We start from the raw sequence: 26,502 nt of genomic DNA, 5'->3' as shown, positions 1-26,502 counted from the left end.
CTCTTTCCAACCCTTTGTCATCTCTCCTTCTGGCTCACCATGAACAGGTTCCTTCTGACCACTGGAGTGTGAATTGTAGACATGATGAGATGTGGGAATGAGTCTCAGGCTCATGTACCTCCCCTTCTTCATGTGTAATGCTACATATTGATAGTCCAGCCTTCCCCAACCTGGTGCCTTCCAGATGTGCTGGATTACAGTTCCCAGCATCCCCCAGCCAGCAGTTTATATGCCACAAAAAGGACACCATGATGGATTGCATGAGTGCAGCATATGCATCTACATCCTGGACCATACTTTGGATGCATGGGGGTAGGGGTGTGCTAGCCGAAATCTCACATCTACACCACACCGGATGTATTTGTTTTTATCTATTTGTCCCACCCCATGCCAGTGCATAACCTATCCTTCTGGTCAAATCAGGCAAATCATAGGAGGGCGTTTTAAAAAGTTGCATAAACATCTATTGGGGAAGCTTTGGGGAGGGTGGGCTTCTTCACATGGAGCTTTTATCCTGCTATTGAGATTGCTCACTCACAGAAGTTTGTGGGCCCTTTAGACACCTCCAGGGCATCTCCTGCACTTAATGACCCTTATTCCATTGTTTAAAAGATGGGAGATAATGAGCTATTAAATTACTGCACTTGTGTTCCGCTTGAGTTTCCTCAGTGAAAAAGGAAAAGCCACAAGAAGAGGAGCTCGATCAATGAAATATATGGGAGACTCAGATAAAGGGGAGAAGGAGGGGGGAAAGGAAGCATGTGTAAAGGGAGTCTGTTGTGATCCTGCATTTAAAACGGAAGCAGAAAGCCCCCTTTGAAATCCAGGATTTTAGGCTGGAGTAGAGATGCTCCATGTTTCCTCGCTCAACACAGAAAGATGGGCTGGATGTCCTTAAACCATCATACGTGGCTCTGATTATAGCCCTGGGGTGCATATGTTTCAAAAGGTTTACCACTAATTCCTTGGGGATTGTTCCTCTTCTCCCCTACATCTCTTTGCACGTTTTCCTTCTCCCCTGCCAACAAAGTTGTTAACAATGATTCTTTGCTGCTCTTGGGATGTTGTTAGCATTGGTGCCTCCAAAGGATATGTTTCCAGTCACTTGCTCTGGGGGGTTTGCAGTAAATAATGGCATTGTTATGTTGGGACTTTGGTCAGTTCTTCTTAGCTTGGAAAATTGCTCAAATGCTTTAATGGAAATGATTAAGGAGAGGAGGTTTTTTTGTTTACTTTTTGTGTTCAGAAGGGATTACTCAAGTCGGAATAGATGCACCACTTTCTTGGACAACAGTTGATGCAAATGGTTAGTCCTGAAATGGGAGTGGGAAATAGTAAAAGGTCCTGGATAGGTGGCCACTGGCTCTGTTCTGAACATGCCTGTTCATTGCTTGGTTACTACACCATCAAGTGATGACTTGGACTGAGCCACCACAGTTCAGGTACCAGAGATGGAGCTTCCTATCACCTCTGAAACAAGGGTTTCTGTCGGAATCCATTCACATATTCATGTATGAACCATTTTTGCTGTGCTTCCAGTTCAACCAGCCATTGTGTTTTCATGCCACACTAGCTCTAAGGATGGGGGAAAAATTCATTCAGTTTGCTTCGTTTTTTTTTCAGGTGCAAAGACAAACAAATGAAGAAAAATAATAAATCTAAATCTAATTCTTGACAGAGGGTAGTAGTACATTTAACCCCCCCCCCTTTACTTTGCAGCATGCATTGGCTGCTTTGAGGATTTATTTATGGTTCTTCATAACAGCAAATTATATTTAGGCAGTAATCCTACACCCACTTACCTGGGAGTAAGCCCTGTGAATGGAGCTTACTTCTGAGTAGGCGTGTACAGGATTGCACTGTTAGTCTCTCCATAACCTGAGGAAATGCTTTCACAAATATTGCTGCCTATGTTCCTGATTTGAATATAAAATAAAAAATGCCTTAATTATAAAATCAGATATTTTGCCTGTCTCCTGAGAAACCTGTACAAAGGTCAAGAAGCAACAGTAAGAACCAAACATGGAACAACTGATTGGTTCAAAATTGGGAAAGGAGTACGACAAGGCTGCATATTGTCGCCCTGCTTATTTAACTTATATGCAGAGTACATCATGAGAAATGCCGGGTTGGATGAATCAGAGGTCGGAATTAAGATTGCCAGGAGAATTATCAACAACCTCAGATATGCAGATGATACCACCCTAATGGCAGAAAGCGAAGAGGATCTAAAGAGCCTCTTGTTGAGAGTGAAAGAGGAGAGTGCAAAAGCTGGTTTGAAACCCAACATTAAAAAAACGAAGATCATGGCATCTGGCCCCATCACTTCCTGGCATATGGAAGGGGAAGAAATGGAAGCAGTGACATATTTTATTTTCTTGGGCTCCAAGATCACTGCAGACGGTGACTGTAGCCATGAAATTAAAAGACGCTTGCTCCTTGGGAGGAAAGCTATGGCACACCTAGACAGCATAGTAAGAAGCAGAGACATCACCTTGCCGACAAACGTCCATCTAATCAAAGCTATGGTTTTCCCAGTAGTAACATATGGCTGTGAGAGCTGGACTATAAGGAAGGCTGAGCACCGAAGAATTAATGCTTTCGAACTGTGGTGCTGGAGAAGACTCTTACGAGTGCCCTGGACTGCAAGGAGGTCAAATCAGTCCATCCTAAAGGAAATCAACCCTGAGTGCTCATTGGAAGGACAGATACTGAAGCTGAAGCTCAAATATTTTGGCCACCTAATGCGAAGAGAAAACTCTCTGGAAAAGACCCTGATGCTGGGAAAGACTGAGGGCAAAAGGAGAAGGGGACGGCAGAGGATGAGATGGCTAGATAGCATCACTAATGCAATGAATATGGACTTGAGCACGCTCCGGGAGAGAGCGGAGGACAGGAAGGCCTGGCGTGCTCTGGTCCATGGGGTCACGGAGAGTCGGACATGACTGAACAACTGAACAACAACAACAATTTCAGTTGGAATATCATTTTTTTTCTGCCATATCTATTTGCCACAGCTTCATGTACCAAGATTTGTATGTTCGCAGTGTCCTGAAAATATTATCAGAAATCTGTCCAGGGGGTTGTCTCCATGAGTGATTTACTCCGAGCTGGCTGCGTTTGGAGGTCGTTAGGGTTACATGATGTCATGGCCATCCAGCAGCCACCCTGGAGCTTATCAGGGGAAAACCGGATTTCCTGAGACTGCTTGAAGTCCGATTCTTTTCCATAAGTCGGGTTCTCAGTGGTATAGTTGTTGTGTGCCCCAATCCCTGCATTTACCTCAGGTCTGCTAGCCCTGCCCAGGCTTGTGCCTTTCACCGTGACCCTGGTCAAGGGGTGCTTCCTGTCCCTGCACAAACCATTTAGTATCTACTTGGAAGTAACTCCCATTGTGTTCAGTGAGGCTTGTCCCGTGAATGCTCCCATCAGAGTTTGAAGCACAAATTCCCGAAAGGCTGTAAAGTGTGAACCCAAGGCTCTGATTCGCCATTGTTTGGTTTATTGCCTTAGGAAGTAACCACACCTTCATTATCGCAATTCTGTGGAGCATGGGGTTAGAAAAGAGGCTGGTTTCCCATCCCTGTGTTCTCTGCCCCCTGTCTTTCCCAGCACAAGTGGGACAGTGTCTACTTAGAAGTAACTCCCATTGTGCTCAGTGAGGCTTGCTCTTGAAATGCAGGTGCATCTGAAGCTTCAGGGGAAAGGAGAGATGGGGGGAAGCCTCTCTTATTGGTTGAATAGCCCCTGCTAGTCAGATGACATTCACACCAACCTCCACCCGCACCCAGAAGTATGTTCTGTGAAGTGATTTTTACTGGTGCAGACAGAGCACTCGCTCGTGGACCCCTGCATAGACCAAAGTGCAGCAAAGCTGATTCCTTTTTTAAAAAATCCGGTACTCCTCCATTCACTTTTCCTTCCATTGCCATGGAACACCCCCCCCCCCCAGGTTTCTTCTTTTAGTAAACCACTACCTTTTTGACAAGTATTCCATAAGATCTGTCAAATCAGATCATCTCCCTTTTTCTTTGGGCCAATAAGTCAGTTTTAAAATAAATAAATAGCCAGTGACCTGCCATATTTTAAGAGCCTAAACATTTATGATGTACAGATTTACAATCAGATCTGTCTTCTCCTTTTTTTAAACTTTAAAGCTGGCAGTTTGATCGAATCTGGCAATTATTAATGCTATCAGAGAAACTAACACACTAGTGTAGGCTGGCCAACAGAGTGGCTAAAGAAGACAGATTTATAGACAGATGGTTCCCTTTCCTCTCCTATAAATGAGGGGATCCAGGATTTCCATTCACTGGTCTCAGAAATCCTTCTGGAGGGGTGTGCTGTCATAATACAGTTTCCAGAAAGACCATTGTTCCTTAGTATTATGTGATATATAGCTATATGAAATCAGCTGTAACTGAAGAACCACATGACTTGCATATGCTGTACTGAAGTTTTTAAATTTGTTATGTTGTTATGGGTAGTATCAATGTTAGTTCTACTTAGAGTAGACCCACTGAAATTAATGGGACTTAAGTTGGTCATGATTAACTTCAGTCCCTTTCATTTCAGTGGGTCAACTGTAAGTAGGACTAAAATAGGGTAGTATCCAATGTCTTGAAAACACAATAAAATTATTTACCAAAAAAAGAAAAACAGGGAGTCACTGGGATCTCTGATTTGAGTTCAGAGTAGCTGTGCTGAGTGAGGGTGACATTCAACACTTTGTTGTTGTTGTTGTTGTTGTTCAGTCGTTCAGTCGTGTCCGACTCTTCGTGACCCCATGGACCATAGCACGCCAGGCCTTCCTGTCCTGCGCTCTCTCCCAGAGCGTGCTCAAGTTCATATTCATTGCATCCGTGATGCTATCTAGCCATCTCATCCTCTGCCGTCCCCTTCTCCTTTTGCCTTCAATCTTTCCCAGCATCAGGGTCTTTTCCAGGGAGTTTTCTCTTCGCATTAGGTGGCCAAGATATTGGAGCTTCAGCTTCATTATCTGTCCTTCCAATGAGCACTCAGGGTTGATTTCCTTTAGGATGGACTGATTTGACCTCCTTGCAGTCCAGGGCACTCGTAAGAGTCTTCTCCAGCACCACAGTTCGAAAGCATCAATTCTTCGGCGCTCAGCCTTCCTTATAGTCCAGCTCTCACAGCCATACATTACTACTGGGAAAACCATAGCTTTGATTAGACGGACCTTTGTCGGCAAGGTGATGTCTCTGCTTCTTACTATGCTGTCTAGGTGTGCCATAGCTTTCCTCCCAAGGAGCAAGCGTCTTTTAATTTCATGGCTACAGTCACCGTCTGCGGTGATCTTGGAACCCAAGAAAGTAAAATCTGTCACTGCTTCCATTTCTTCCCCTTCTATATGCCAGGAAGTGATGGGGCCAGATGCCATGATCTTAGTTTTTTTAATGTTGAGTTTCAAACCAGCTTTTGCACTCTCCTCTTTCACCCTCAACAAGAGGCTCTTGAGATCCTCTTCGCTTTCTGCCATTAGGGTGGTATCGTCTGCATATCGGAGGTTGTTGATAATTCTCCCAGCAATCTTAATTCCGACCTCTGATTCATCCAACCCGGCATTTCTCATGATGTACTCTGCATATAAGTTAAATAAGCAGGGTGACAATATGCAGCCTTGTCGTACTCCTTTCCCAATTTTGAACCAATCGGTTGTTCCATGTCTGGTTCTGACTGTTGCTTCTTGACCCTCGTACAGGTTTCTCAGGAGACAGGTAAGGTGGTCTGGTACTCCCATCACTTTAAGAATTTGCCACAGTTTGTTGTGATCCACACAATCAAAGGCTTTAGCGTAGTCAATGAAGCAGAAATAGACGTTTTTCTGGAATTCTCTTGCTTTCTCCATGATGCAGCGAACAACACTTTACCATTCTGTTATTTCCCTGTCGTCCCCCCACCCCCATAGATGCTATTAGCCCTGCTTTGGGGAGTGGTGGGGGAGAGTACAGATATGTGTCTCATGCCTGTATTTTTCCCCACGGGGACTTATTTGGGCATTTATATCCCATGTTTGTATGATAAAATCAGATTCAAGATGACTTACAAATAAAAATATAAATCACAAGAAATCTTCAGTGTGGTGGTGATTTTGGTCTGTAAACCTATATGCAGTGAACTCGGTGCAGCTTATTTCTGAGTAAACATGCATAGGCTTGTGACACAGGAGAAAAGGGTTTTAAAACCTAGCACCACAGCTCCAAGCAAAATCAGAGCCTCCAATAGCTGATTTACAGTGCAAGCCCATACATGTCTACTTAGAAGTAAGCCCCATGACTTCAATGGGGCTTACTCCCAGGAAAGTGGGTATAGGATTGCACCCTAAATGTGTGTGTGTGTTTTTAATTGGGAGATCCTATATTGCATCCGTTCTGGCCCTAAAAAAAAAAAAGGGGGGGGGGAGCTTTCCAATGTCAAACCTTTTTCCAGTAACACAGTCACTAAACATTCTCAATAACTTTTTATAGTGACTAGTGAGTTAATAAGAACATAAGAAGAGCCCTGCTGGATCAACCAAGGGTCCATCTAGCCCGGCATTTTGTTCACATAGTGGACAACCAGCTGCTCATGGGAAGCCCACAAGCAGGACACGAGTTCAATAGCACCCTCCCGCCCATGTTCCCCAGCAACTGGTGTACATAGGCATATTGCCTCTGGTACTGGAGGTAGCACATAGCCATCAAGCCTAGTAGCCATGCGGATATACTTTTCCTCCAGGAATTTGTCTAACCCCCTTGTAAAGCCATCCAGGTTAGTGGCCATCACTTTTAAATAAAAGTAATAACAACACTTAAAAAATCCTTCCTCCATAAGTCCCATCAAGATGACTTTTGGCACTTTTCTGATTCTACAAACCCGGTATTTCAAAAACTTGATATAGTCAAGTTCTAGTATCTTTTTTAAAAGAGAGCGAAGGTAGCCATGTTGACCAAAAGAAAAGTTCCATATCCATATTAGCATTATACCTTTATTAGGGCAACTCAGAGTCACAAAATATGCAAGCTCTCAAGATCTCCAAAACTCCTCACCAGGCAACATGTTACAATAAGAAGGTGGAGGACGGGGAGAGAGAGAATTTTTAAAAGGCTGACTTGATACTGAAGTCATTAAGCCTTATGATTGGTGGTGGGGAACATATGGTCCTCCAGATCTTGGAAGACTGCAACTCCCCTAGCAAGCAGGCAGTTGTGAGGGATGATCTGCAGGCCCTCCCTGCTAAAGATGAAATGAGGAAGACAGTTTGCAGAGATCCAAATTAGGCTGTACCAGGTGATGTGATGGTTTCAGGTTGCACCTGGGACTGCTGCTGGGACTGCTGGGACAAGGACACAAACAAGCAATGGTTGATCCCACATTTCTGAAATGTTAAAATCCAGCTGTTACTTGAATCTGTCTCCATCCTTATGCAAAACACACAGTTTCATTGTGAGGTAGAAAAGAGATATAGAAAGAACCTGGACAGTTTTTGTATTAATGAAGCCGGAGATCATTTTAGATGGTGTTACATTAGATTAAAGAAAAGGCAATAGAAGCTACATTGGGTAGCCTTATGAAACAGCTGGAGGGGATGAACCCTTGGAGGATAAAGTTACTGTCACAGGTGGTATAAAATCCACTTCCTCCAGTGTAGGATCCCACTTATGTAGCTTGACACCTTAATGTAGCCTTCTCCAACCGGGTGCCCTTCGGATCTCTTGGGACTGCAACCCCCGTAATTCCCAGCCAGCATGACCAGTGGCCATGCTGGCTGGGAATTATGGGAGCTGTGGCCCCAACACATCTGGAGGGCACCAGGGGCTCCTTCACACTGAGCTTTTATCCTGTGATTGAGATTGCTCCTTCATGGAAGTTTGCAGGCCGTGATCATTCATGGTGTCTCCTGCTCTAAATGCCCTTTGTTCCGTTTTTAAATAGATCCCAGATAATGAGCTATCAAATTACCCCGTTGTGTTCTGCTTCAGTTTCCTCTGTGAAAAGGGTAAAAGCAGCAAGAAGAGGAGTGAAATCAATGAAAAATAATGGAAGATTCAGATATGGGGAGAAGGAGGGGAAAGGGGGTGAGGGAAAAGGAAGCACGTGAAAAAGGGAGTTGTTTTGATCCTGCATTTAAAACAGAAGCAGAAAGCCCCATTTTAAATGCAGGATTTTAGGTTGGTCTAGAGATGCTGCAGGTTGGGGAAGGCTGCTGAAGGCAACCCCACTACATCTGCTAACAGATGCCATGTGTTAATGTTATTAATTGTATTATTTCTTTATTGATTTGATTTGTATACCACCTAATAGCCAAAGCTCTCTGGGCAGTTCACATTCTGTTTTTAATATAAACATAATGAAAACTCCTCTCCTATGTGCGTTATTGTTTTCCCTTCATCACCTAACAGTTCCTGCTCTGCTGCCTTATTCCACTGGGACTTAAAATAATCTTGTTCTACTTGTGATTACTCTAAAAAGGTGTCATAGGCGTGTGCCATCATCCTTCTCTGTCCTGCTTCTGAGAAAAAACTTGCTGCTTTTGATATGTCTCTCAAAGTACTAACCTCAAACCAAGTATCCCATCGAGGTAGTGCCTTACCTGTAGACAGGGCTGGCCCAAGCCATTTTGCTGCCTGAAGCGAAGGACAAAATGGTGCCTGCCCCTTTCCACATATAGAAGCTGACTGGATTGGCACTAGTGATGGGGCAGGAGAGCATCTACACTGCACCGGAAGGCAGCAGGTTAGCATAGAGGTTGCAGGGTAGGCTGCCTGGGACACACAACTCTCTCCTTGAACAGAAGGGAACAGCCAGGGGGCTGCTGCTACTGGCACCTTCCATGCCACCCAGCAGGTGCTGCCTGAGGCAACTTCCTTCCTTCTGCCTAATGGGAAAGCTGACCGTGCATGTAGATACTGAAGAATAAACTGATAAATAAAATAAACGCTGAACAAAGAGTAAGGTGAAATTAAATGGAGGCACGTGGGAGACACACAGAGGAAGACATTCCGGATTCATATCTTCCAGACTGCGGTGAGGGACTCTTTCCTGACTCTTCTTCCCCCTCCTTTCGAATTCTGGTCAGAAACAGCAGCTTTGGTGCCCCCATTTATGTAGTCTCCGCCTGACAGCCTCCTTGACCTCGGTGTTACGGAGGCTGTAGATCGCAGGATTCAGTGCAGGGATGACCACTGTGTAGAAGACGGAAGCCATCTTGTCAGTCTGGGGGGCATACATGCCATCAGGCCGTAGGTACATGAAAATGAGTGTGCCATAGAGCACCCCCACAGCTGTGAGGTGGGAGCTGCAGGTGGATACGGCTCGCCGTGAGCCTGCTCGCCCTACAGTACAGAGGATCATTCCATAGGAAGCGACGATGGCTGCCAGAGTGATGCTCTGGATAGCTCCACACACGGCCAACAGCAGGAGCTGGTTAAGGTCTGTGTTGGCACAGGCCAAAGCCAGGACTGGAGGGATGTCACAGAAGAAGTGGTCCAGAGTGTGAGCACGGCAAAAGGGCAGGCGGAATGCCATGCTTGAGTGGATGGCTCCAGAGGCCGCCCCAGCTGCATAGGACATGGCCACTAGGAGGCAACAAAGGTGCTGTGGCATGGCGCCTCCATAGTGCAGAGGGCGGCAGATGGCCACATAACGGTCATAAGCCATGGCTGCCAAGAGACAACACTCAGCATCAGAAGCGGCTGCAAAGAAGAACATCTGGAGGGCGCAGGCTGGGATGGAAATGGTGTCGTGCCCTTTCCAGAGGCCCAAGAGCATCTTGGGGGCCACGGTGCAGCAAGAGCACAGGTCCATCATGGCCAGATGGCTCAGGAAGTAGTACATGGGAGTGCACAAGGGCTGTTCAGCCCTGATGAAAACGGCCAAACACAGGTTTCCTGCCAGGCCAAGGAGATAGATGGGCAAGAAGAAGCCAAAGAGAAGGAGCTGAAGGTCACGGTGGGAAGTGAAGCCCAGGAGGATGAACTCAGTCACCACTGTGCCATTGTGATGAGCCATCAGATCTGTCGGAGGGAGAAACCGCAATAAAGCCTTTCCTCCCATTTCCTCATGAGAGGTTCAAGACCCAGTCCTCCTTTTATCAAGACATGGTTTTGCCCTACTTTCCCCAGACATTACTCAATGGCGACCCACCATTCTCCTCCAGCAATGGGAGATGGAAACTCATTGCACGGGGAGTGCTTGACCACTAAGCAAAGCAAGCCCCAGTCTTCATCCTAACGTTAGCTATGGATTAGATATGGAGAAGAGGGGAAGGGTGCTTCCAGATGAGAGTTTTTTCACTGAGCCATCACCCTGCCTCATTTACAGAAGTTTATGGGGGGGTCCAGGCATCATAGTCTTCCACTCATAACCCTCCAGTGTTTCCCTACTGCTTCTTTTGTCTTTTTTCTTAAAGCAGAAAATCTGTTAAGAAGAAAAAGACAGAATAGCCACACAAAGCCATCTGATAGCGCTATGAGCCCTCTTTCTGGAGGCACCCTAAGGGCTTCATCACACAGAGATTTTATCCTGTGATTGAGATTGCTCCTTTACGGAAGTTTGCAGGCTCTTTACATGACGCTGTGACCCTGCCATGACCCTCCTTCACTAAATGCCCATTGTTCCATTTTTAAATAGATCGCAGACAATGAGCTATCAAATTACCCCGTTGTGTTCTGCTTCAGTTTCCTCTGTAAAAAGAGTAAAAGCGGCAAGAAGAGGAGAGAGATGAATGAAAGAGAATGGAAGACTCAGATATGGGGAGAAGGAAGGGGGAGGGGAGGGGGGAAGGGAGCACATGTAAAGGGAGTCCATTGTGATCTTGCATTTAAAACAGAAGCAGAAAGCCCCATTTTAAATGCAGGATTTTAGGCTGGTGTAGAAATGCCCGAAGTCTAAGGTGAAGCTGCCCATCTCTTAGAGTTAGAAAATAAAGACTTTCCTATCTTTTCCCCAGACCTTTCTGGTCACTCTGACCAAAGCCAGATCAGAACAGGAGAGGGTTGGTAGTCCATTAATTTAATCCCAGTTCCCATCATACCTCCTGAGCAGAGAGAGAATGTGTGTCTCCTTTGTCAGTGCTTTTGGGATTACCTTGCTAGACCTCTTGGTTTTATGGTTTCTTTTACACTGCTTAGGGAGTCATGATGTGTCTTCCTCCCCTCCCAGGCAGAGATGATGATCTAATATCCTCTACCCTTGTCAGCCACTATTTCCCAAAAAAGACTCCAGTGGGGACAGTTGTAGCTTGTTTCTTTAGAGAGTTTGGTGTGTCTACACCCAGAGGGACTTGTTATCAAGCCTGGAAGGACAATCTTTCTTTTTCTAATTCATTATATTGGGGATTCGGAGGAAAGGCATCATGCCATGCTACAAATGCTCTTAAGGATGTTTGAGGTTTTTTTAGTCCCACTTGTGACAAATCGTGCATGCCTAGCATCAATAAAAAACATGAAGGATTGATTGGCTTGCCATTCCAAAGAATAAAGTCAATGAGCTTTGAAGGGACTGTACCATTCTGTATTGCTACAGGAGTCTCTACCACTTGGTCAAACCAATGAGCTACCTCAGTATTGTCTTGCTAGTTTTTGTCCGTGGTTTTCACTTTGGAGGAAAGGGCAGAGGAATCATCCTGGGAAAACTGGTGTGCCAGCTAACACTATTGGCCTTGTGCTAGACTAGGTTTACGCTAGTGCAACGTAATTTACATTAGCAATTGTTGCGCCCTGTTGGATACTGCCCCAGGTGTCCTACTTTACAGGGAACAGTCCTCTATTTGAATGTGTCCTCTATTTGATGGGCTGCCCAGTCCAAATATGGTTTTATGTCGAAGAACCATAAGAAAGGAGAGCAGGGAGGGGTGCATCAAGTGTTGGCACTTGGACAACTGGCTGAGCAGCAGGCACACCAGTCACCCGGTCAGTCTTTGTAAGGGTGCCCCTGTTGCCTACTGAATCCTCCAATAGCCAGAATCAACATTCAGACAAAAGGCTGCTTTCCAAGGCTTTAATTCCATTCAACCTAATGAAGCATACATATGCTAATTGCCTGAGACTCAGAGGAACTACAAAGGAACAGCCATCTAGGGGTTTCTAAGGGTTAGGACGTCAGTTGATCTCCATTTGGGAAAAATGTGGCAACTCTCTGAACTTAAGGTGTGGGAGGGGAAGATTCCCCCCCCCTCCGTGGGGCCTCAGGGCGCAGCTGTTGACATCGAGCCAATCGGGCTGAGCGTCTAAGCTCGGCTCCTGCAATCTCTCACTTGTGTTTGTGCCTGCGCCTCGCATCTAAAAGCTCAAGTTGTCCTTCTCTTTCCATGCCTGGGTCACTGTCGCTCCCAGGAATATGAGCAGGGGGGTGGCTCCCCCTCCAGCTGCGCCTCTGAAGCCTGAGAGAGTTCCTCTCCCACGAATTGTATCTCCTCCTCAGAATCAGAGCTGCCTTGGGACTCTATGGGCTCAGATACAACCCTGACAGTCTTCCTGACTATGGGGAGATGCACTGTGCTTCTACTGGAATTATAGTTATGATTTCTAAACATGCATACAACTACATTAGCGAGTGCAAATTGGTGTCCCCTGTTGTTCTCTTTTTGCGTGATGCATTTCCTCCCTTTTTTAGCAATGCGTATGTGGCCACCATCGTTCGAAGGCTGCAGGGAGATCTGAGGGCGCAAGTCCCTGGTGAGGTTGTCCTTTACGTAAGGGGTCATGGGTCTCACACCAGAGACTCTGACTGCGGGCCCAGGGACCTTGCTCTCTGTGCCATCGTGGTGACATGCAGGGGGAGGGGACCGCTTGCTGGATCTCGGTGACGCTGCAGCAGCTCCACCATCACAGGAGATGGCCTGAGGTGGCACTGCAGCTACCAGCTCAATAGGTGTCAGGTGATTCGAAGAGTCAGTAGAGTCTTATCTCGCTCTGTAAAGCTGCTGACTTTGCCCTGGCTCCTTAGCCTGAACAATTTGTTGTTCTGTTGCAGGCTGAGCTGCTCATAAGAACATAAGCAGGGCCTTGCTGGATCAGACCAAGGCTCCATCTAGTCCAGCATTCTGTTCACACAGTGGCCAGCCAGCTGCTTGTGGGAAACCTCCAAGTGGGACACAGGAGCGCAACAGCACCCTCCCACCCATGTTCCCCAGCAACTGGTGTACATTGGCACACTGCCTCTGATACTGGAGGTAGCATATCACCATCAGGACTAGCAGCCATTGACAGCTTTATCCTCCATGGATTTTCCAAAACCCTTTAAAAGCATCCAAAGTGGTGGTCATCACTACACCTTGCTCAGAGATTGCCTGTCTTGTGGGACTGTGCTCAGAGATTGCTCTGCAGTGGTTGAGAGGGGCTGGTGGTGGTGGGGAAATCCATGATCTCTGGCCTCCGTGGCAGGGATTTGCAGCATCCTGTGATGCCCCAGACTCTGTCTACAGTCCACAGGATTGCTCTGCCCATATCTCTGTTCTATTTATGTATTTGTTATTTTACTTTCTGGCATGACAGGGTTTTTTTGTTTTTTGTTTACAAAATAAATTTCCCTTGTGGCTTTAAAAAAAAACACAACTGGACTTTCTAGTTCATCAGTTCCATTTAAAGTTTGAATTATGTTTTCTTAAGTGTTTGCAGCCCTTCCCATTTCTGTGTCACATGCATATTGGACCCAGGTACTTTCTGTTCATTGATTCAAGTCTTTATGAAAACACTGGGCTCCAGACATAACCTTTTAGAGGCCTGCTTTTCAGGTCTTCAGTTTTTGACAGTGATTTGTTAATAGATGCTCTCTTCAGGCTCCAGTCCTAAATGCAATTGCAAGCAGATTATACTGAAAGAAATGTCTTTTGGGATAAGGTGTCTCTGCAAACCTGCCAGTTTAACAACTGCTGACCATTCTCTCCCTCCCAGAATAACCTCTCTCTTAAGGGCCAAGCCCTGGTGGCTGGAGGAAGGAAGGAGATAACTTTGGCTCTGCCCACCTGCCACCCATCCAGCCAATCAGCAGAAGTATTTAATTGAAATTGGCAAGGTTTAATTTGATTCGCTGGAGACATTAGAACTGCAGCAAGTTAAACTGATGTCAGAGTTAAGTAGAGGGAGCAATCCTGTGTCCCCTAGACAGTGTCTGGGGAACATAGGATATTTTGGTTTCTGGGATCCATGGCTGAAAGCAGGGCTTTGACCTCGGAGCCAGAAACCATGCTCCCCACCCCCTCCCCTGCCCCCTTGTAGCTGGCGTCGTTCTCTCTGTGCCAGCTACATCTCCACGCTCGAAAATAGAGCATGGAGATGGTGAAAAGGGGGTGGTCCTGGGGGCAGGGAGGGGAGGAGACCACAGAAGCTGCCTTACGCAGCTTCCTATGCATGTCCCGGCCTCCTTCCCTCCTCCTCCCTGAAGCCGAGCCGAGACAGGCAAAATCTAGCAAGGCGCCTGCCTCTCTGCATAGGATACTTGTAAGCCTCCGAGTTTGAGGGATTACGAGTACCCAGGGCGCAACCCATAGGATTGCGCCCTAAAAGAAGGAAAGCACATCAACAACAAGTCATTGTTGAGCATCAACAACAAGTTTCTAAGTACTCTCTTGTATATAACCTTGCATTTTACTGTGCTGCTTTGAATCTATAACACAAAAGTGGAGCAAAGAGTCTCTAAAATCAGTTGATCGATCTTCCTCTACTACTGTGGTTTTCAAATTGTGTTTCAGGGGCATTCTGGAGTTCCTTGGAAGCTTCTCAGGGATTTCTCAGAAGATCAGTAATCCTGGACCAGTTGGACTGAAAGACAACTTGCTGACCACAACTGAAGGCAACGCTGCAAGTCCAGAGCGTGTCAGATGTGTTCCAGCGGGCCCTCTTGAGCAAGTTCAGAGGGCTCCAGCAGGCCTGGATGGTGCTCCGTGAGAATGGAGTTTGTACACTTCAGAATAGGCCCACAAATCCTCTGCCAAATGCAGGGATTCTGTGGCAAGCAAGCTGATATGGACTGGAAAAGAGACCCTGAAGGTAGAAACTCATCACTCTGCAATTTCATTCAGGTTCCTCATTCTTCATCCTAATTTAGAACTGTGCAATCCTTTGCATGTTTAGGTGCCATCTATGCATGCTTAGATAGCAAAATGTCCTGCTGCTCTCAGCATGGCCCCGCCAGCATGGCTGGCTGCAGAGTGTTGGGAGTTGTAGGAGGGTTTTTTTCTGTCTAAACAGAAGGGGTGCACCCTTAATGTTCTTACGCCACCAGGGAATCCTTAAAGTGTAACACACTCGTGTGCCAGTTGTAATCTCTCCTAGAGTTCTCTAAGGCTCATTGCTCCCTTTCCCAAGCAACACTATCCCCAGATCCAGCACTTCCTTGTCATCTTTCCATGGGCCCTTTTCATGGCATTCTTCACTTCATTGTTTCTCAGGCTATATATAACTGGGTTCAACATTGGGGTGATCGCCATAAAAATCACAGAGGCTACGATGTTTCCTGCACTAGCTTGTCCCCCAGGGGAAGAAGGTTGGAAGTAGATTCCCATAATTGCCCCAAAGTACAAAGCCACCACAGTGAGATGGGACCCACAGGTGGAGAAAGCCTTGTACTTCCCTTGGGTGGATGGTATGTTAATGATGCTGGAAATAATTTGAGCATAGGACAAAAGGATGCACACCAAAGGGGTTAGGCTCACGCAGGCTCCTTCGGTGAGGATTATCAGCTGATGGATAGACACATCGGAGCAGGACAGGCTGAGGAGCTCCCGGATGTCACAAAAGAAGTGAGGGATTTCCAAGGAGGCACAGAAGGAGTGTCGGGATGCCAGGAGAGTGTGCAGTAAGGAATGGAGACAGGGTACCAGCCAGGATCCAGCCAACAGTTGGAGGCAGCGCTTACGGCTCATCACAGCGGCATAATGTAATGGGAAACAGATGGCCACATAACGGTCATACGCCATGGAGGCCAGAAGGAAACTATCAGCATTACCTAAGGCCACAAAGAAATACAACTGCATCATACAACCCATGTAGGAGATAGTCTTGGTCTTGGACAAGAGCGTCTGCAGCATTTTAGGGGTTGTAGCAGAACTGAAGCAGATGTCCACCAGGGAAAGGTGGCTGAGGAAGACATACATGGGAAGATGGAACAGATGGGCGTCAGAGAAGATCAGCAGGATGATCAGCATGTTACCCAGGAGGGTCAGCAGGTAGATGAAAAGGAAAAGAGAAAAAAGAAGACCCTCATGCTCTGGCTGTGTAGTAGGGAGACCTGAGAGCACAAAGTCCATGATGGCGGTTTTGTTCTTGACTCCCGTCATGGCAAGGCTGCTGAGGAAGAGAGCTGAAAGACAGAGGATTCAAGGCCAAAATGATAACAGTGAGGATGTATATGTAGCACTTAGAATGTTCAAGGCATTTCATGTACATTGTCTCAGTGATGTTCATGACAGCCCTGTAAGTAGGTCGGTTGTTATTTCCATATCGCAAATGGGGTAGGGGTTGATACTGAGAGAATAGTGGCTTTCCTAAGGCCATCTCCTGAATTCATGGCTGAGGTGAGATTTGTACCATGCTTAGTAATTGCCTAGGCCAGTGTCAGGTATCTCTTTTGTCCCTGCTGAACTTCAATAGCTAAAATCAAAACACAGACAAGAGGCTTCTGTCCATGACTCTTTAATCCTTTTACTTCAATGGGTCATACAGATGCTAATTGTCAGTAACTCACAGTCTACAAAGGAAATGCCTTCAGGGAGTTCAAAGAGAAACCAGGAAGATTGAAAGTTGGCTACCATTTAAGAAAAGGCAGGCACGCTTTCCTAATTTAAGGGGTGGGGAGAGATCTCCCTCTGTCTCAAGAGGAATCTATGCATTGCTGTTCCCACCAGGCCAATCGGGCAGATTGCCTCAGCTCCGCCCCTGCCATCTCTCTCTTGGCCCTGTGTCTGTGCCTGGCATCTAAGACTTCAGGCTGTCCAAGTCCCACCTCTCCCTGTTCATTATCTCTCATGGGTGTGTGTGAAGAGATGCTCTGTCCATCCAGCTGGACTACTGAAAACTGAGGAGTCTGTCCCTCCCTCTCTGGAAGAGTCTGGGAAAGTTTCTCCCCCATGTTTTGTGGTTCCTCTTCAGACTCTGAGCTACTCTGCCACTGCCTATGGTCAGAGGCACCCCTGACAGCCAGGGATGTGCCAACTTACCATGCCATGGTGGACCTGTCTAGGCAAGGCTATTGCAAGAAAAGGACCAACAACTTAGTATCATCAGAAACAGAAGGAGAAGGAGTATGTGGACTAATGGACAAGGACCCTGGGGACAGAGGTAGTTCTGTTACACTGGTAAGGTAACATTGTTGCGGGCAGTGGATATTGGTGCCATTAAGAGTGACAGAGTGGGTGACAGACAGATCTGACCCATGGGATCCAATCTGCTGGGAAGATCTAGCCCAGAATTCCCAGACAGACAGAAGATGACCCCCGCAAAAAAGAAGAGGAAGAAATATTTTGATGGTTTTCTTTTGCAACAAACAAACAAACAAACACATAAATATCTTCTGCCTCCTTTTGCTCCAATCTTAATTTTGCATTTTTGTCATGGACAAAAAGTAGTGGGCATGGTTAGGTTTGGCATGCTGTAGAAGACAGAATCCCCACCCTCACCCTGCTTTCCTTCAGCAGCTTCCATTCAGCATAGAGAATGGAGGAAGAAGTGGTACAATCTTGTAGCTGAAATGTTGGGTGGGTGGGGAAATACAGGGGGCGGAGGTGTCTATCCTAAGTCAAGGTAAAACAGCAGAAACCTAACTATATGTCATTTAAGATGCCTAATTTAATGCATTTAATGAATGAAATAATTAAAGCTTTTGAATGAATTAAATAATTATAACAGAATAAAATTTAATTTGAGTAGTAACATTTTGAAAGTGCCAAGAATGCTGTAATTTCTTGTTTCCCTGTACTTTGGTCAAATTCTCATTACCATTTGCTGAGCAGAATGTTACAGACAACTGACTTATCAAGTTCCATGGGCATTATGGGAAGAGATAGCGCTTGGTAAATGGTCATCTGTATCCTTCACCCACCCCACTCCACCATGTTATAGTGAAACATAGGCCTGCATTGAGAAACAATGAATGGTAGGCTTGGTGAAGCCTGTATGGCCACTTCCAAAACACAAGCACACAGAATAGCTTAGAGATGTCCAGCAGGCCACTTAGCTCTTGCATGCTTGTAATCAGAGAAGCTGGAGAATTTTCTTTGGTTCACATTTTTAAGTGAACCAGCCTAGTTTGCACTTCCTGGACTGACATGCAGATGGGAACACACTTTTCCTTTGGATTCCGCACTTCTCCAATTTTGCAATCCAGTTCTCGGCTCAAAAATGGCGTCCAAAAAACGGGGAAATTGCATACAAAACTACATACATTATACATACAAAAATGCTTATGTTAGGGAAGGTTGAGTACAAAAATGAATGTGAACTTGTGTGTGTGTGTGTTTTAAAGTGCAGAATGCAGACTTACAAGTGAATAAACATGAAAATAACATGGACCAGACATAGGCTGATCCATACATCCCTACCTGTAACCACGTGGGAAGGTGGCCTCCAGCAGCCAGCCAGAGTTGTGGTTGCGGAGGGATGGTAGTGCTGAGCTGGACAGCAACTCATAGGGATGCTTGGGGATTCCATTCATTCTATATTCTTAAGTGATCCAACCTGAATCTCACTTCCCAGACTAACATGTGGATTAGAAGGCAGTTATCCTTTGGTGTTTGCACTTCTCTGGATTTTGTGATAAAGTTCTTGGCTCAAAAAATGTAGCAAAATGCATATAAAGTGTGTATTTTAGGTAAAAATTCATACAAGCGTGTGCGTTTTATGAGAAAATGCATACAAACCATGTATTTTAGGAGGAAATGCATACAAAAATGTGTGTGTGTTTTTTAAAGAAATACATTAAAATAATGTGCCTTTTTTCCCATTCATGGTTAATTGCAGCTTGATGCAGAAACAGGATGGAATGGCTTTATGAACAAACACATGCAAAACTGACACAGGCCAGAAACAGACTGATCTGTCCATCCCTAAATCCAGAGCTACAATATGTGGTGATTATCACTAGTTTAGGTGGCTTTAAAAATAAGATTACCCAAATTCATGAGAGAAAGATGTAATAATATGATTGCTAAATGGAACCTCCATGTTCAGAGGTACTGTAATTCTGATTGCTAGATGCTGGGCACAAAAACAACAGGGGGAAAATACATGAAAACATGTATTTTCATGTCCTACTTGTGAGTACTTGGAAGCGGTCCAGTCTGAATGCTGGGCTGGCTAGAACCTTGGTCTGCCCTAGAATTCATGTTCTTATGGCCTTTAAAATGAGACTGTCAAGGTTCACCATCAAAACAGGCTGGGGATAAGTAATAGTTTGGAATGAAATAGAAAGCCATTTGAAAGAGGGTGCCTACACCGCAGGTGTGGCAGACTAGTTTGTGGGATTGACTTAGATGTTGTTGTTGTTTTACTAGAATCTTGAGATCTACCAACTGGTGGCATCTGGTGCAAAAATCATATAAACTTAGAATTAAAGAATGTTGAGGCCAGAACTTGTTTCAGTACCAGAACTGAATGGAGCTCACAGCCCTTTTGCACAAAACCACTCCTGGCTCTCACAAGCTTCACTGATTCTGTGGCTGGGGCAACGAAATCACTTTGTTGTTGCCACCATTGTTAAAAAAATTGGAAGTCAAAAATCCTTGCTGATCTACTGCAAATCGATTCACTCAGATCTACGAATGGGATCAGATCTACCTTCTGCCCACTCCGCCATACTGTAACCACACATAGGTATGTTGGTGGTGTTCACTTCTGGTCCGATAGGTTTTGAGGCAATTCAAAAACCTGCAGAAATGATTTACTAGAGGCAAGAATGTGGTTAGTGTCCACACCACATGGTTTCAACCCCCCTTTGATTCTCTGGAAAAACAAACCATTGCCTATCTTCAGCCTGGCTCCAGAAGAGACCAGAATGACTTATTTATTTAGTAATTTATAGCCTCCCTTGCTTCCATCTTGGAACTCAAGACAGTATATACATGGGGTTTCCAGGTGGTCTGCCATTCCAGCACTGACCAGCCCTGCTTAGCTTCTGAAAAGTTGCTTTTCAGAAATATGCCCTCAACCTGTACTTCATAAAAGCTTGAGCTGGTTGCACAAGGCTTAAGGAATCAAAAATGAGGGCTTACAACATCCCGACTCACCTGCATTGCTTTCTCTAGCAGAATTTCATGCTTCATCTAACCTTGTACCACATAGGTCTTGTAACCTGCAGCTGATCTGAGGGGAAGGCGCAGCACAGCTACAAGTGACTCTAGAAGGGAACGGGCTGAGAAATGACGTTGGCTGAAACACAAGGGGAAAGATTTTTTACTATATCTTCTGGGCACCTGGAAAAAAAAAGGCCAGAAGCCGAAGTCTGGGGTGCACAACCCAAATGGTTTTGATGAGTGCTGCCACTTTTATTAAGTCAAAATGACTGCACTGCTATGTTAACCATGAAAATGCATTTCTACCTCATAATTTAAACCCATTGTTTTCATTTCTCTGTGTATTCTAGAACATAGTCTTAATTTCTCCATACCATCACCGGTCGGTCAGTCGGTCAGTCAGTCGGTCTCTCCCTCTCTCAATCTCTCTGTGCACTATCTTCTTTATGAACCAACCTTCTTTGCCTTTCTCCATCCCACAGTGTGCTCCCACAGACAGCTCTCCTCACAACTCTGACTCTGCCCCTAGAGCCGGTAAATTACTACTTTAAATCTCACCTCAACCCCTCCCACATGGGAGGGCAAGCTCCTCCCATGTTTTCATTCACACACATTCTCACAGCCAGATACACACCCCGTTCATCCAGATGCACACCCATTCACACATACAAACACGCTCACTCAGCCCATTAACACATAAACACATAATCACAGCCCGCACGCGCGCGCACACTCTCCACAGACCATCTTCTCCTTGGCTGATCCATGCAGGGGAGAAAGTGTTAAGAAGTTCCATTGTCACCAGTCTGCTGCTGCAGCTTGCAGCCTCCCCCAGATCCATTTTATAAAGCAAGCAAATGTCAGGAGAAAACTACATGCAATTGTGTGCCATGTGTACTATAGTGAGAAGTAAACCTGCTTCCCACCTTCAGTGTTTTGGCCTATAAGTGCAAAAACACTGAGATTATTGGAAACAGTTGGTGGTAGGTTTGGTGCCAGATTCCAGTTGGCCCTTGGCATAATGCAGGCGATGGTCCCCCTGCCTGCCTGCCACCACGGCTGCCCACCCAAGCCACTTGCCCGCCACCAAGGCGCCCTACCTTCCCTCCCGCCTGCACTTTTTTCTGTGCTCATATTGGCTGCCAGTTTGTGGCAAGAGCTGGATTCAGAAAAAAGAGAGGAAAGTAATTAAAGCTCCCCTCGCCCCGGCAACTAGCATTTGGGGCAATTTACGGCACAATTCTATGCATGTGTAGGCAGAAAAAGGGCCTACAAATCCCAGCATAGGACTGTGCACTTGAGGAGTTCAGTTTTAGGGACAAATCAGAGGCCGTTCATCACTAATTCACCAGCCCAGATGAACAGGAAGCAATAAAACAGGCTGACCCAACTGAAAGGAGGCTCTCAGTTAGCATTAGAAAGGCCCTTTGCTGAATAGAACTTGCTTGTGAGTAGACATTAGAGAAGGATCTTCACTATGGGGAAGAGCATTGCTGGATAGTACAATGGTATATTAAGCGCTGCACTTTGTTTTGATTCTACTTCCTGCCAATTGCAGAAAAGTAATGCCTCCGCTGTACTAAAGCACCCTGAGTCAAATCTGCGTCTCCTCTTTATGTAAGACTGCGTTATTCAGATGACAGGACAGATAGATTTTTGAACACCATTCTCACGATTATAATGAGCATGCCATGCTGATACACTGAAGGGCTGGATGGCTCACCATATGCCAGGTTAAAAGATGGCATCCCCAAGAATGGCAGAGTCAAAAGATGGCACTTATTTTATATCATTTATGTGTAAAATCAATTAAACACATTATAAAATCAATTTCTCTTGACATTTTACAAAGCATAAGAATGCAAATAAGATTAAAATCGAATCAACGCTCTAAAACACTCTAAAACTAAAAAGACTTAAGAAGGACAGATTTCCAGTCATGAAAAGCTCTCTCTCTTCCATTTCTCAATGACTGGGGTCACTAACATTTCTAATGTGCAATGCCCTGATCATTAGCGTGTCTCACACTCGGGATCATACATAGTGGTAGAAACCACTAGAGATAGAAATATCTGTCAGTCCTGGGCCCCATCTACACCCAGCTTTTACTCCAGGGCGGGTGCGAGTCGAGGTCCGTCATGATAGACGACATAGTTGTGACTTCACAGCCTGTGGTTTTCGCCTGGAAAAAGCGGCGTTCCAAGGAGTCATTTTATTGTGATTTTTTGGGTTTACTGCGGGTTCCCCCATGGTTGTGGGCTGTCTGTTCCTTCCCCGATCTGAGTTTGCATCTTACAGTGGGCATGTTGTAGGCATGCATAGTGCCTGCGACACTCCGTGATGCCCCTTTACTCCCCCATCCCTTCGCAGCTACACAGTTACAGAGGCACAGGGGGGTGTTTCCATTTATTTAATCAGACTTTCACTCATTTTTGCAGCTTCGTGTCTTTGCAGTGGTTGCTTTTGGACTCAGTACCCAAGGTCTGGGGAGAGTCTTGGGGGAAGGAACAACATTGCTCCGGGCACCATTTCGGAGCGATGGCTAGGCACGTAGTGCTCACGCTTGTGAGTGTGAACCATCGTGAGAGTCTCAGGCTGGGGAACTGACAAACTGAAGGTGTGGAAATGAAGGAGCATAAAACACCCATTTTTTTTTTTTTTACCTAAAACAGGGTCAGAAAGACACAGCAAAGCCCCTGAAATATAAAACAGCCACTGAAGTGTCACACACCCATGCTCATGGGACCGCACAGCTGTGCATTTCAGTATAATGGCAAAAAAAGGGCACAGCGAGCCTCTTAGGGAAACACACAGTACACCGTGAGTGTATCACCGGGCATGGTGATTCAAAGCCGCATTGCTGCGCAGTTGCGACGGGGTGGGGGGTCAAAGTAGTGCCATATAGATGGGCCCCTGCTTTCTCCCATAGTCACTTAAAACACAAAAACAAACTCTAATTCTTTCTGTTCCGTTTATGAAGAAACTGGAAGACGTTGGTACGTTTTTATCAAAAGTGAACCAAATGAAATTCTCATGCATCTACCCTGGCCACATTCAATAAGAAGTTATTCCCATCATGGAGAGGGCCGTATTGTACCTGCCTGTCCTGTATTTGTTAAAGATGAGGAGCCTGTCGGAAAAGTGGCAACTCTAATGCAGCAACATAAACCTGGTTGAATACACAGGGATTCAAACCCAGACTTTTGAACTAAGCATTCAAAACCCACTGCCTGGATGGACAAATCTGTTAGTTTCGCTTTCTTCCCCATTCAAATTGTTTAATCGCAGGTTCCTTCCATCACATTTATTGAGAAATTTGCAAATTTTAGTAAGTTCTTATCAAGAAAATAAACCAAACGAAATTGTCAACCATCCCTAGAGAACATAACCATTCATTCAGGTGATTGACACATTTTACAGCTACACACCTTGGGAGATTTCTTTCCTGCCAAAAAGCTTCCTCAGAGCCTCCTTCATCTTGTCATTCCTCAGCGTGTAGATGAAGGGGTTGAGCATGGGTGTGACCATAGTGTACATGATCGCGGCCAGTGTGTCCTTCTCAGCTGAGAAGCTGGACGAGGGCTGGAAGTAGACCCAGATGACGGTGCCGTAGAATAAAGTGACCACAATGAGGTGGGACCCACAGGTGGAGAAAGCCTTCTGCTTTCCCTCAGCAGATGGAACCCTCAGAACAGCCATCAGGATGCGAGCATAGGAAAGGGCAATGAGCATTAGAGCTCCATTAACAATCAGAGCTCCTTCTGTGTGCACTACCAGAGTGTTCAGGTCTGTGTTGGAGCAGGAGATTTTGAGCAGTGGGAAGACATCGCAAAAGAAGTGGGGAACGTGATTGGAGGCACAGAAAGAGAGCCTGGACATTAGGAGGGTATGTAGGAGAGAGTGGAGGTGAGAGGCCAACCAGGAGGCAGCCACTAGCAACAGACAGGTCTGGTTCCTCATCACTATAGCATAATGCAGAGGCCGACAGATGGCCACATAGCGGTCCCATGCCATGCTTGCCAAGAGAAAACTGTCAGTGATGCCAAAGGCAATAAAAAAGTACATCTGTGCCAAGCACCCACTATATGAGATCTTCCTCATTCCAGAGAATGTATCAGCCAACGTTTTGGGGACAGTGGCTGTTGTGAAGCAGATGTCCACCACTGAGAGGTTGCTGAGGAAGAAGTACATGGGGGTATGGAGGAGATGGCCATCCAGCCTTATGGCCAGAACAATGATGAGATTTCCCATCACTGTGATGATGTACATGATCAAGAAGATGGTGAAGAATAGAACGTTCCAATCCTGCTGGCTTGAGAAGCCAAGGAGAACGAATTCTGACACAATGGTCCTGTTGTCTGTCTCCATCCTATTAGAAGACATGTAGGAAGGTGGAAAGAGGAGCGTGAGAAAATTAGAACCACACAAAAGATGCTGGAAGGCCATGTTCATAGCCAATGCACAAAAGATAACAGCACATCTGAAGGGGTTTATGAGTGCCAGTCATATTCACATTATTCTGTGGAGAACTACATCTTTTCATCATAGATCCCTTCCACACCATCAATATTTTGTAGTCAGTCAACTCAAAGTTAAGCTTTTAAAATTCCCATTGATTCAAGGCATTTATGCTGTCTTTTTTTTTCCTTTGTGCTTTTCTCATGTTTTGTTGTGAGCCAGCCAGAATGCCTTTTAAAAAAGGTAGATAAAAGTCACTAAAGAAAGAAATTGGATCTGCAGCCAAACCTTACAGAGTGGAGTGCTTATGTTCACTCTTCCAGTCAGTCAGCCATGCCCCTTTTCAGGAAACTATTCCCTACCATCAGTCAGTGTTTTGTGGTCAACGACCATGGCCAGTCTTTATCATACTGTTTTGCGTGTCTCCACTCCCCCTCTTAGGGCATTTTCCCTGAATATTTTTTGTACTTCTACAAACCTTGGGGTTCCCCCAATCCTGCTGACACCTCCCTCTTGGGCGTGGTTGGTGTTGCTTTGGCTGTATATGCAATGGCACAAACAGCTTTAACTTCAGAAACAGAGGGAATTATAAAAAAAGACCCTCTCCTGTTATCACAATTTGTGTATTGTTTCCCAAGGTATGTCATATATCATGATTTCCCAGTACATGCTATATACCTCCATTTATTACTTAAAAGAGCTATCTTTTTATTGACAAATATGAGTGTTGTAGAAAATGAAGAGCAAAGACGATTATTTGCAACTGAAAAAAGAAGAAGCCTTGTCCTCAGTGTGACCATGGTGCTGTTGGTGGCGCATGATGCCTTTTACCTGGAGCCTGTGGGGGTCACTTCCGCGGTCACAGGATGATGATGTGTGAGACCGCCTTGAAAGGAGACAGATCATGGAATGTTGAAGGGGAGGAGAAAAGAGAGGAAGGGGCAGCTAATGGTGGGTAAGGTGAAGCTGAAGGGCAAGAAGTCAAGGCGTGCAGAAGAAACCGGGAGTCCTCTGGACATTGCACCCTCACGTCAGCAAGCTCACAGGAGTAGCTGATGGGCATCAAGGATATCCTTCTTCTACTAGAGACTGGTTGTATGACCCTTGCACCAGCCCTGGAATTAGTGCAGCAGGAAGGGAGGGAAGGAAAATGAAAAGCTGCAATGAAAAAACTTTTCCATTTCAATCTGACTGCAAACTAGTCCACTATTCTTTCTTTCATTCAATTTAGGAGTTGCCCTATAGCCAAAGACCTCAGGGTGACAATCATAATCAAAACTAACATGGGTTAGATCCAGATTTATGCTGGATCAGCTACCCTGTTGGAAGTGGACTTCTCCACCCCCTCCTTCCCACAGCAGCCCCTAATAAACTACACAGAGAGTCAGATGACCCTGCTGAATGGAGTGAGCTGTGGTATGTGTGTGTGTGAGGTGGGATTCTCTAAATCGGGTGGAGGGTTCTTCCATGAGAGGAAGGGTCCTTCTGCAAGAGGAAGGTCTCTGCTTGCAGAAGGCAGGTACTGGATCCAACCCAACAAAACCAATAATAAAACCACTAACTTAACAAATATCACTTAAAAGAAAAAAGAATTTATTTTTTTAAAAAAGCAGTTACAACAATAATTTTAAAACAACGTAACATTTACGTTTAACAATTGTAACAGTTAGGGCTTTTTAGCTTAGAAAAAAGGTGAGGAAGGGTGACCTGATAGAGGTGTATAAAATAATGCATTGTGTGAAGAAAGTGGACAGGGGAAGACATTTTTCTTGCTCACTCATAATACTGGAACTCAGGATCACACAATGAAGCTGAAT

The 26,502-nt window shown here is 45.5% G+C and overlaps 3 protein-coding genes across 3 annotated transcripts; all 3 read right to left on the bottom strand.

Annotated features, from left to right (window-relative positions):
* Nucleotides 1–9,075: 9,075 nt before the first annotated feature.
* Nucleotides 9,076–10,056, bottom strand: LOC146353359 (olfactory receptor 5C1-like). Its single transcript, XM_084829722.1, has one exon. The coding sequence runs from the start codon at nt 10,054–10,056 to the stop codon at nt 9,076–9,078; it is 981 nt and encodes a 326-aa protein (XP_084685848.1).
* A 5,257-nt stretch (nt 10,057–15,313) lies between these two features.
* LOC146353358 (olfactory receptor 1J1-like) lies at nt 15,314–16,279 on the bottom strand. The gene has a single exon (XM_084829721.1). It carries the CDS (start codon nt 16,277–16,279, stop codon nt 15,314–15,316), a length of 966 nt encoding a protein of 321 aa, XP_084685847.1.
* A 7,368-nt stretch (nt 16,280–23,647) lies between these two features.
* On the bottom strand, nt 23,648–24,595 carry LOC146353357 (olfactory receptor 1f45-like). Its single transcript, XM_084832230.1, has one exon. The coding sequence runs from the start codon at nt 24,593–24,595 to the stop codon at nt 23,648–23,650; it is 948 nt and encodes a 315-aa protein (XP_084688356.1).
* Between the last annotated feature and the right edge of the window lie 1,907 nt (nt 24,596–26,502).

Source organism: Heloderma suspectum, chromosome 2 (genome assembly GCF_057233095.1).
Source record: "Heloderma suspectum isolate Gila_16-S chromosome 2, 16-S_ref, whole genome shotgun sequence".
Lineage (NCBI taxonomy): Eukaryota > Metazoa > Chordata > Lepidosauria > Squamata > Helodermatidae > Heloderma > Heloderma suspectum.
The sequence above is the reverse complement of the archived record's forward strand: the minus strand, read 5'-3'. Positions and strand labels throughout refer to the sequence as shown.